Genomic DNA, 12,339 nt, shown 5'->3' with positions numbered 1-12,339 from the left:
ATGATCTCACGTCTCTGAAAGAGCAACCTTCTCTTTTCAAAGGTCACCTTCGTGATCTGTTATTTATATATATATATATATATATATATATATATATATATATATATATATGTATGTATGTATGTATGTATGTATATATGTATATATACTGTATATATCTTCATTAGTCTCGATGAATTATGGCACTTGCCAAAGCTTGCAAAACCTAATTAACAAATCACCTACGTTACGAAATGTTGCTGATGTCTAATCCTTCTAAAATGCAACTTGTTTCTGGTGTGAAAGTAGGATCATATTAATTTCAATGTATCATAATGAAGTTTGCTTATCAGCATAGCTTTGAACCTCACTGTGACGTCATGTGTCTAAAAAGACAGGAGTAGAAGAGCTGGGTGAACGAACAGGTTTGTCTTCAGTCTAGTGCTATCCCGGGGATCACAGGCATACAGTACCTTATCTTTCTGTTAAAAACCAGTACATGTACTGCTCAGACGTCACTGAAGTCATTTCAGGCGTCTCTACGTGAGTAATTGTTATAAATATAATAACCTAGAATTAGCGATGTCACTGATTTTAGTTGTTGTATTGTTAGAGAATCTCGACACGAAGTACAGTAGGTGGATATAAATATCGTAGGGAAATTGTGACATTGTCCATCCGAATGAGCATTGGTTAACATCTCTGATATCAGGAACAGAGCAAATAGGTTTAAATGAACAGTTGTGTGTCTCCGGCGCGTAGTCGTAACGTTGTTGTTTGTATTGGCGGAGGACGTGGAGAACTTAGACCGAAGATAAATCGACGCTCTCCTGGACGACAGCACTCGTGTTATGAAAGTCGTTTGATGAAGTTTACTTCTGCGGAGAGTTTAATGAAAGATAAACTTTTGGTCGATATTTATCATTTAAAGAGTGAAGTCTCTCTCTCTCTCTCTCTCTCTCTCTCTCTCTCTCTCTCTCTCCCATGAACGTATACGTGGTTTAAGTTTGTGTATAAATGTGCAAATATAAAATGAAACTTTCAAAGGAAGCCTAATACCTTCATGTAGCCCAGTACAGAAGAAAAGTAGAGCAACAGGAAGAAAAACTCACGGAAAAGAAGATGGAAGGGTGTAAGACAAGGAACAACAGAAGTAGGAAGGTAACTCCAAAGCTTAGATAGAAGAGGTAACCAAAGTAGAAAAAAAAATAACTGTGCCAACCTAAGAGGATACGGATTTGCTCCCAGTTTCATAAGTGGGCAGACATTGCCTGGCGGGAATTGGACAGGACGGGAAATAAATGATTGAACAAAATTACAGGATCACCATTCTTTTTCGCTCTCATTTGCATTGACAATCATACACACACAAAAAGCACACACACCCATTTATTACGCATATATATATATATATATATATATATATATATATATATATATATATATATATATATATATATATATATTATATGTATATATATATATATTAGTGAGCAAGGTATATACTCATATACTGTATGCGCACACACACACACAAACATATTTCTCAGAGAGAGAGGGAGAGAGAGAGAGAGAGAGAGAGATCTGTATATGTAAATATGTATGTATGTATGTATGTATATATGTATATATATATATATATATATATATATATATATATGTGTGTGTGTGTGTGTGTGTGTGTGTGTGTGTGTGTGTGTGTGTGTGTGAGTGTGTGTGCGTAGAGAGAAACTCTCGAATTCTCGTTGTCAGCCTTTACGAAGGGACGTGATGTGATGCTATACCCAGAATGAGGTGAGACAGATGAATTTATTCGCATAATGTTCAAGGTCAGTGAGGATATTTAGTTACTGCTAAGGCGTCTGGTTTCTTCCGTCATTTGTTAGTTAAATTAAGTTTGTTCTATTATTATTATTATTATTATTATTATTATTATTATTATTATTATTATTGGTGTTATTGCTGTTGTTTTTGTTTTTCACAAGAGCAATCAGTAAGAATATTTTTTGCTGTTACTTGCATACAGAGATGCTCTAGAGGACGAAGAATACCCAAGGCTGTTTTCAGACGGAAAGGAAACAAAGATATTGTAGGCTTAATCATTCTGAATAGTATGTAATCTACAATTCTGAACTATGTTTAGTCTAATTTAAAAAAATTCTTTTCGCAGGAATCTGTAAATTCAAAAGTGTATTCAGTTGAGTTGAGTATAGAATTTAGGCCAAAGGCCAAGCACTAGGACCTATGAGGTCATTCAGCACTGAAACGGAGATTGACGGCAAAAGTTTTGAAAGGTATAACAGGACGAAAAACTCGCAGTTGCACTATGAGTCAATTGTAATAGAGGGTGGAAAGTAAGACGGAAGAAAGAGAATATGAAAGGAGGTACAGTAAAGGATAAAAGGGGGTTGCAGCTAGGGGCCGAAGGCATGCTGCAAAGAACCTTAAGTAATGCCTACATTGCACCGCGCGAGGTGCATTGACGGCACTAGCCAACTACGGGGTCCAGGGTGTATTTGGAACCTTTAAGATGGTAAACAACCGCCCAGCACAGCCACAATGTAATTTCTCTTTGCAAGAAACGTATGATTGAATTATAAAGTCGTTTTGTATGTGAGCTCCCCGGTATTTGTTTTTTCCCCCAACATTTTATCAGTGTTTTGGGAGACTTAAAGTAACATTGAATGCTTTTTTTTTTTATTAATTTTAGTCCCTTGAAAATGATGCCCGGGGACTGTCAATTATTTAGAATAACAACAACGCATTGTTGCAGAAATTCCGTGTTTTTCCTCTACATTTATAACTGAAGTATTCAGGTTGGTTATTTTTTGGAAGACTCCAGCCACCTCCCACATTATAATCTATATTTTTCTCGGGTAAAACACATCAAAACAAAAAATTTCTTTTTATTACATAACTTTCGCAATTGCTTAATAACAGAGAAAACTAATTAATTACAAGGTAAGATAATACGGACCCTCGCCCACCTCCTTAGCTAATACAGCAAAATTGTAACCAGTAAACAACACCCCTCGGTTGCGTTAGGTTGGTATTTTTAGGTTCTTTTAGTGCCCTATCATTTCCTAGACACTTTTGCAAGAAAAACCCAAAATGGTTTTTCAAACAAAAATGGCTGGCTGGAGTCTTCCGAAAAATTACCATCAGGTTATTGTTACGGATGTTATTACAGTATTTACAAACATTCCTCCAGCGATTATCAGTGTTATCAGTCATACCTATTATCTTGGTTGCCAGTACTCTTTCCAAGACCTGTTATTATTAGGAGAGATATCTTTTATTTATCTTAGAGTAGCCTCCTTGATGGCGTTTGTTATGTTTGATGGCCGCGCTCGGCCGCCAAGCAAGCAAACAAACTCATCAGTCGGCTGATATGAATGTAAACTTGAGTCAATTAACGTGTGAATGCTGGTAGTCTCGGACATTTGAAGAGAGAGAGAGAGAGAGAGAGAGAGAGAGAGAGAGAGAGAGAGAGAGAGAGAGAGAGAACTAAATATTATTCTCTTTCACTCTTTCCTAGATCCTACTGGGAAGATGAAGCTGCAGAGTGGCCACGAAGTGGTTCCTTTGGAAGGATCCGAGAAGGAGAAACAGCTGAAGGATTTCCAGGGTTACAAAGACGGTTTAATTCGTCTGATGCCCGGTAGGTGGCTCCTCGCTCCCGGGTTCCAGAACTTCGCTGATCGCATTTATAATTTCCAGGTAGGTGACAGGCACAATACTTAGAATTAGTTAATGAGTTGTTTGTATGGGAAGTGTTGCATCCTTAAGTCTTAAATGATATCTTACAACTTTTTGATGGTTAATTAATTATATATATACATACTGTATATACACATATATACATATATGTGTGTATGTGTTTATACACACAGTGGTATGATTCTCAGCTACTAGTCGAGAGGGCCGGGGTTCAAATCCTGCTGCTCACTGATGGCTCTGATTGAGCCACTGCAAAAATCCGGTAGCCCGTCAACCTAATGGCCCGAAAAAACCCATGAGTTTCAGTAGGAGAATAGGTACCAGCCCTCGGGCTGGGGAGTTAAACAGTGGGCCTGGCGACACACTGGCCACATGTCATAGGCATTGGGATCTGGCCCCCACTGGCTGTCAGCGTAAGAAACAGGAGATGAGCGCCTGCCCTATGAGCCTCCAGAGGCCCAGGAGGACTTATATATATATATATATATATATATATATATATGATGCTGTCGTATTATTTGGTCCAAACGGATGTATTAATCTCTCACAGCCAAACCACTCGAAGTTAATCAGTAGGTATCATATCAGCTTCAATAAAGGTCTTTAATTGTAATCAAGGTCCATATCTTGGCCATTATATCAACTTATAGGGTATAATTCTCTCTCTCTCTCTCTCTCTCTCTCTCTCTCTGTAGCACAAGAAAAGTGACGTGGTGGTGATGACCTGGCCCAAGTTCGGTACGACCTGGACCCAGGAGATCGTCTGGACGATGATGAACAGCCCCAATCTCGATCACCCAGATTCCAACTTGCCCATCCTGACGAGGTCGCCTTTCATCGAGTGAGTGTTATTTTTCTTTTTTCCTTATTTTCTTTTCTTCCATTTGTCTCAGTATTATATTTCATAGCTTTGAGTTTTAGTATTTTTTTTCCTTCTGCAATCGAGACTTTTCCATGTATTGCAACAGGGGAAAGGTAATTTTACTTCAGTTGTATTACAGATTGAACTGAAGGATATTTGAATTTGTGCATATTGGGCCTGTTTTGCAAACAAAGCAACACAGAAAATGGCTTTCATTGATCCACTAACAGAGATCCAATTTTGTAAACAAAGCAACACAGAAAATGGCTTCCATTGAACCACTAACAGAGATCCAGTTTTCTAAACAAAGCAACACAGAAAATGGCCTCCACCGATCCACTAACAGAGATCAGTTTTGTAAACAAAGCAACACAGGAAATGGCTTCCATTGGTCCGCTAACAGAGATCCAGTTTTGTAAACAAAGGAATGCAGAAAATGGCTTCCACTGATTCACCATCAGAGATCCAGTTTTGCAAACAAAGCAACACAGAAAATGGCTTCCATTGATCCACTAACAGAGATCCAGTTTTGTAAACAAAGCAACACAGAAAATGGCTTCCATTGTACCACTAACAGAGATCCAGTTTTGTAAACAAAGCAACACAAAAAATGGCTTCCACTGATTCACTTACAGAGATCCAGTTTTGTAAACTAAGCAAAACAGACAATGGCCTCCATTAATCCACTAACAGAGATCCAGTTTTGTAAACAAGGCAACACAGAAAATGGCTTCCATTGAACCACTAACAGAGATCCAGTTTTGTAAACAAAGCAAAACAGACAATGGCTTCCATTGATCCACTAACAGAGATCCAGTTTTGTAAACAAAACAACACAGAAAATGGCTTCCATTGATCCGCTAACAGAGATCAAGTTTTGTAAACAAATCAACACAGAAAATGGCTTCCACTGATCCACTAACAGAGATCCAGTTTTGTAAACAAAACAACATAGAAAATGGCTTCCACTGATCCACTAACAGAGATCCAGTTTTGTAAACAAAACAACACAATAATGGCTTCCACTGATCCACTAACAGAGATCCAGTTTTGTAAACAAAACAACACAGAAAATGGCTTCCATTGATCCACTAACAGAGATCCAGTTTTGTAAACAAAACAACATAGAAAATGGCTTCCATTGATCCACTAACAGAGACCCAGTTTTGTAAACAAAGCAACACAAAAAATGGCTTCCATTGATCTACTAACAGAGATCCAGTTTTGTAAACAAAGCAACAAAGTAAATGGCTTCCATTGATCCACTAACAGAGATCCAGTTTTGTAAACAAAGCAACACAGAAAATGGCTTCCATTGATCCACTAACAGAGATCCAGTTTTGTAAACAAAGCAACACAGAAAATGGCTTTCATTGATCCACTAACAGAGATCCAGTTTTGTAAACAAAGTAACACAGAAAATGGCTTCCAATGATCCACTAACAGAGATCCAGTTTTGTAAACAAAGTAACACAGAAAATGGCTTCCATTGATCCACTAACAGAGACCCAGTTTTGTAAACAAAGCAACACAGAAAATGGCTTCCATTGATCCACTAACAGAGACCCAGTTTTGTAAACAAAACAACACAGAAAATGGCTTCCATTGATCCAGTAACAGAGATCCAGTTTTGTAAACAAAGCAACACAGAAAATGGCTTCCATTTATCCACTAACAGAGATCCAGTTTTGTAAACAAAGCAACACAGAAAATGGCTTCCATTGATCCACTAACAGAGATCCAGTTTTGTAAACAAAGTAACACAGAAAATGGCATCCATTGATCCACTAACAGAGACCCAGTTTTGTAAACAAAGCAACACAGAAAATGGCTTCCATTGATCCACTAACAGAGATCCAGTTTTGTAAACAAAGCAACACAGAAAATGGCTTCCATTGATCCACTAACAGAGATCCAGTTTTGTAAACAAAGCAACACAGAAAATTGCTTCCACTGATCCACTAACAGAGATCCAGTTTTGTAAACAAAACAACACAGAAAATGGCTTCCATTGATCCACTAACAGAGATCCAGTTCTGTAAACAAAACAACACAGAAAATGGCTTCCATTGATCCACTAACAGAGATCCAGATTTGTAAACAAAGCAACACAGAAAATGGCTTCCATTGATCTACTAACAGAGATCCAGATTTGTAAACAAAGCAACACAGAAAATGGCTTCCATTGATCCACTAACAGAGATCCAGATTTGTAAACAAAGCAACACAGAAAATGGCTTCCATTGATCCACTAACAGAGATCCAGTTTTGGAAACAAAGCAAAACAGACAATGGCTTCCATTGATCCACTAACAGAGATCCAGTTTTTGAACAAAGCAACACAGAAAATGGCTTCCACTGATCCACTGACAGAGATCCAGTTTTGTAAACAAAACAACACAGAAAATGGCTTCCACTGATCCACTAACAGAGATCCAGTTTTGTAAACAAAACAACACAGGAAATGGCTTTCACAGATCCACTAACAGAGATCTAGTTTTGTAAACAAAGCAACACAGAAAATGGCTTCCATTGAACCACTAACAGAGATCCAGTTTTGTAAACAAAGCAAAATAGCCAATGGCTTCCATTGTTCCAGTAACAGAGATCAAGTTTTGTAAACAAAGCAACACTTGAAATTGGCTTCCACTGATCCACTAACAGAGATCCAGTTTTGTAAACAAAGCAACACAGAAAATGTCTTCCACTGATCCATTAACAGAGAGCCAGTTTCGTAAACAAAACAGCACAGAAAATCGCTGATCATGAACCCTTAAGAGAGAACTAATGAGAAAATGGGACAGTTGCATTGAGCCTTACACATAACTTGGAGACGTTTTTTTTTTTTTTGCTTTAAACCAACTACAAATCAGCTGAAAGTAAAGTAAGTATAGCTTAGTTTTACCAGACCACTGAGCTGATTAACAGCTCTCCTAGGGCTGGCCCGAAGGATTAGACTTATTTTACGTGGCTAAGAACCAATTGGTTACTTAGCAACGGGACCTACAGCTTATTGTGGAATCCGAACCACATTATAGCGAGAAATGAATTTCTATCACCAGAAATAAATTCCTCTAACTCTTCATCAGCCGGCGGCGGGAATCGAACTCCAGTTGAACAATATAAGATCACTTAGAAGAACTTTGGCATTTGTCAAGGAGAATGTAGAAATGTACTGTACCGGACAAGATAGAATATACTTTTCTTGAGTTCCAGTGTATATAGACTCTAAAGACGATCCCCGTAGGAGGGTATTGCCGTCAGTGCACCTCATGCGGTGCACTGTAGGCATTACTTAAGGTTCTTTGCAGCATCCCTTCGGCCCCTGGCTGCAACCCCTTTCATTCCTATTACTGTACTTCCATTCATTGCCTCTTTCTTTCTTCTCACTTTCCGCCCTCCCCTAACAACTGATTCACTGTGCAACTGCAAGGTTTTCCTCCTGTTACACCTTTCAAACTTTTATTTACTGTTAATTTCAGTTTCAGCGCTGAATGACCTCATAGGTCCCAGCGCTTTGCCTTTGGCCTAAATCCTAAATTCTATTCTTTAAAGACAACAGAGGAAGCTCGAGGTAGCCTTTGTGAATAAACTCGCAGGTCTCGCTGGTTGCTCTTTTCAGGAACGATATATTCGCCCCAGCGCTAAAACCCGGAGAAGTTCCCTTATCAAACGACCCATTTTACGTCGCTTTCAAGAAAGTGTGTCCTAACAGAAATCCTGCAGACGGGGTGCACCTGCAGTTAGTGGAAGAGTTCCCCGATCCTAGGCTTATCAAAACACACTTGCCGTTCTCTTTAGTGTCACCTACGTTATTAGATACATGCAAGGTTATTATTTATGTTTTTTATATCTCCCAAATCTCTTTTTGTTGTAGTAACTCCTGTGGTCATCATGTCAATATTCTTGTACAGATAAAGCAGGTTGCTGGCATCTGTGTGCCTTGAAATATTCCTGATACTGTTCTTGAGACTACAGTCACCCAGTCTTCAGTCTTGTTCTCTTTCCTTCATCTCCAGGTGATCTACGTAGCAAGAAACCCGAAAGATGTCATAGTATCTTTCCACCACCATTCAAGGATACTGAAGTTGCATGACTATGTTGGAAGCTTTGAAGACTTCGTACAGTACTTTGTCAATGACGACTGTGAGATTTATGCCATAACACTTCTGTTATTTTGCCATGTTACTTAACCCTTGGAAGACTGAAATTTCATAGGCAACGCAGGTTTTTTTTTTTATGTCAGCTTTGCTTTGCTACCTTAATTACAAGAGATTCGTTAGCTAATTGCACTAGGCTTATCAATATTTGACAAAAATATTATAAAAACGAAAACCGTTCTTTAACAGCCAGCTATTCAACGCAGTATGGAATTATTCAGTGGAACAGATTCGTACAAAGTAGAACAGTGCCGTAGCATTCATTAACATTCATTAAAAGCAGAACGATACAGAGAAGCTTATACAGAAAAAAACATTTCAACACAAAGCTATACACAGCAAAAAAGAAACCAATGTGCAGTAAGGACATAGCCTGCAGCTCAGACTTATGCAGAACACAGCTGTACAATCAAAAGAACCAGGCCACTAGACAAGGGTTCAACATAGAATCACGCGGAGAACAATCTTACACAATTCAGAACAAACCAAACCACCGGAAGTTATTCCTTTTCTTTTCAGTGATATATGGCCCATACTGGCTACATCTGAAAGAGGCCTGGGAAAGGAAAAACCACAAAAACCTCCACTTCATATTCTACGAGGACCTGAAAGCGAACCCTCTGGGAGAGATTAAGAAGCTGAACGCTTTCCTCAACACTAAACTGACAGATGCCCAGCTGGATGGCATAGTCAAATACACGTCCTTCAAGGAGATGAGGGCGAGGGACAACGGCCCTGTGTTCAACTTCGAGCACAAGGGAGTCAAGGTGGAAGCTTTGAACGCCGAAGTCGTCAAGAAAGACGGAGGCTTCTTCAGAAAGGGTAATGTCCATGTGGTTCAGTGTGGAGGGATGATTTTGTACTGAGCTTCAGCTCTGTGAATGTCTTGAAATGCAATGATCAGTATTCAGTAATAAAGACATATTCTTCGTGTTTGTCTCGATTGGTTGAGAAAAAAGCCACTGCACAATAACAAGTTTATTCACATAAACTTGGTTCTCTGCAGGGCTTTTTGATTAACCAGTGATCAGTATTGCAGACCAGTGGCAAAATTTCCATTTCATTTTTTTCGGGCCTTTAGGGCAGTTGAATTTTTTTCTGTCATTTCGATGGAATATAAAAATTACTTTCTAAAGATAGTGATTTTACGATATTTTCATACTGTATACAGTGTATATGCAAACTGTGTACATTGTATGAATATCCACGAAAAAAAGTCTGCGTATATTCTATACACTGAAACATTCACCGGGGAGTTTCAGCTTTTTAGAGACCAGATCCTTTTTTTTTTCTTTCCAGGAGAATCTGGAGACTGGAAAAACAAATTCACGAACGAAATGGACGCGAAGGCCAACCAATGGCTTCAGAAGAACTTGAACAACCTCGATCTTGAATTCAAATACGAAATTGAATGTAGAAAAAATGGCAAAATTTAGGTTACAGATTTTAACAGGTAACCTTTTTGCGTCTGCGAGATAAAGCATGACACAGATCTAACAAAAATGACTACTATACTGTATTTTTATTTTGAGGCGTTCATTTTTTGTTTTTTTTTTCGTCCCGAGGATCTATTATCTGCACAGTGTCATCTCTCTTACTTAAGCTTTTCTTTCTAGCCAAATTTCAGTGAAATTATTTCGTTGTCTCTATCTAAACGCCATTTAAGAAAAGCAAACTTACTTGCAGTTTTGTCACTGATAGACAAAAGTAGATTCCATGTCTCTGTTAAACGCCATTTTAGCAAAAATGAGCAATCTCTGGAAATCAAAGCACCCAAGAGAAAAACGATATTTAACCAGGAACCATTTTAGATAACTTTATTCTATGTTTATACTGAGTTACTAGCGCCTATTAAATTGACTGAGTTATGCATTGTTCCTAAAACCATCAAAGCCATAATTTTTACCTTTTCGTTCATCCTGCCTTAAGATAAAGACTACTATTAAAATGAATAAATAGAAATAATGAATGACAATTATTTTGCTAATAATGAGGATGTTTATGGCTGTGGTGACAGTGAATAATAGAAGGATAATGATGTTAAAGATCATTTTAATTAAACTCGCTATGCAATGATAATCCTTATGTCACTCTTTGACAAAGACTTCCAGACAAATTAATTCATCTGTTTTACAAGTACTTAGAGAAGGAGAGAGAAAAAGAGAGAGAGAGGTAGGAGCCGCCTGTAGCAATCTTAAGAAGCCTCTGACGTCATCCATTGTGCACGAGGAAGGCGTCCAATGTCGTCCTTGTTAGATTATTGTACGATCCTATCTCCCTTTTTACCTCGAGTGTCAAGTGTCTCCTTTTGGAAATTGAACATGAGGTCGCTTAGTCGAATCGGCAATAGGACACTACTACTGAGAGAGAGAGAGAGAGAGAGAGAGAGAGAGAGAGAGAGAGAGAGAAAGGGGTTGGTGGCAAAGGGCCTTGAGTGGAGAATGTCTTCATTAACATCTGATACCCGTGATATTAAAATAAGCAAAGAACACTCAGAGAATTGTAAGGATGATGTATATATATATATATATATATATATATATATATATATATATATATATATAATATATATATATATATATATATATATATATATATATATATATATATATATATATATATATATATATATATGAGATCCTCATGAAAATGAAAGGAGATACAAAGACTCGACTTTTATTATGAAGTCTTGGCAGCTCCTTTTATTTTCATCTGAACATCTCTTATATTCTTCATCTACGGTTCCATTTGGGAAATAGAAGATTATATATATATATATGTAATATATATATATATATATATATATATATATATATATATATAATGCAATTGTTAAGTTGAAGTGGAAGCTGAGAAATAATTTTGCTGTTAATGAGAAGAAACATGTCATTGATCAAAGACAGTTTATTGTCCTTCTTAAAATATTCCAGTTAGATAACTGAGAACAGGAGTCTAACTTAAAACAACAACAACGATAACAATAATCAAAACAACAACAACAGGGAGGGATGCTCTTTTCAACTGGAGAGGCGTTCTCTGTCTTCTCGTTTCTTTCTTTCTTTCTTGTATGGGAAACGGATTGGGATAAAAGGGCGTCAACCTCCTCCATGCCCCCAAATAAATCTTTATTGTCTGGCAATAACTAAACCAGTTGACTCCTGACGCCTGTGTGACTTAGACATCTGCCATTCAACAATTGAGCTAATTAAACTCCAACGGAATGAATGTAGTGTAACCGACTCGCTAATCGTGAGGTGATTCCCTTGCGCGTATAGTACCTAGCTGATTTAATAGTTTATCTCTCTCTCTCTCTCTCTCTCTCTCTCTCATTTGTTGGTGGGTCTTTCGTTGCTGCTCATGTTGTTTTGCATTATTGTGCTAAAAATTGTTATGAACGTATAGTGCAGACTGATTTAATAGCCCTCTCTCTCTCTCTCTCTCTCTCTCTCTCTCTCTCTCTCTCTCTCTCTCATTTGTTGATGGGGTTTCTGTTCTATTGTTGCTCATGTTGCGTTGCTTTATTGTACTAAAAATTGTTATACACGTATAGTACAGACTGATTTCATAGTTCTCTCTCTCTCTCTCTCTCTCTCTCTCTCTCTCTCTCTCATTTGTTGG

General features: G+C 37.8%; 1 protein-coding gene across 1 annotated transcript; it reads left to right on the top strand.

The window, feature by feature from the left end:
- Nucleotides 1–389: 389 nt before the first annotated feature.
- On the top strand, nucleotides 390–10,620 carry LOC136849765 (sulfotransferase 1C4-like). Its single transcript, XM_067123169.1, has 7 exons — nucleotides 390–522; nucleotides 3,518–3,699; nucleotides 4,395–4,540; nucleotides 8,184–8,391; nucleotides 8,581–8,707; nucleotides 9,241–9,543; nucleotides 10,021–10,620. Exons 2-7 carry the CDS (start codon nucleotides 3,532–3,534, stop codon nucleotides 10,155–10,157), a joined length of 1,089 nt encoding a protein of 362 aa, XP_066979270.1. The 5' UTR covers nucleotides 390–522; nucleotides 3,518–3,531; the 3' UTR covers nucleotides 10,158–10,620.
- The last annotated feature ends 1,719 nt before the right edge of the window (nucleotides 10,621–12,339 follow it).

This window comes from Macrobrachium rosenbergii, chromosome 21, assembly GCF_040412425.1.
Source record: "Macrobrachium rosenbergii isolate ZJJX-2024 chromosome 21, ASM4041242v1, whole genome shotgun sequence".
NCBI lineage: Eukaryota > Metazoa > Arthropoda > Malacostraca > Decapoda > Palaemonidae > Macrobrachium > Macrobrachium rosenbergii.
This window is presented reverse-complemented; position numbering and strand designations above follow the sequence as displayed.

Bases quoted from the DNA above. Each gene is read 5' to 3' on its own strand.
- LOC136849765 (XM_067123169.1), top strand. From the start codon at position 3,532: ATGAAGCTGCAGAGTGGCCACGAAGTGGTTCCTTTGGAAGGATCCGAG. The intron at 3,700-4,394 runs GTAGGTGACAGG...CTCTCTCTGTAG, and splicing joins ATCGCATTTATAATTTCCAG to CACAAGAAAAGTGACGTGGT. The intron at 4,541-8,183 runs GTGAGTGTTATT...TGCTCTTTTCAG, and splicing joins ACGAGGTCGCCTTTCATCGA to GAACGATATATTCGCCCCAG.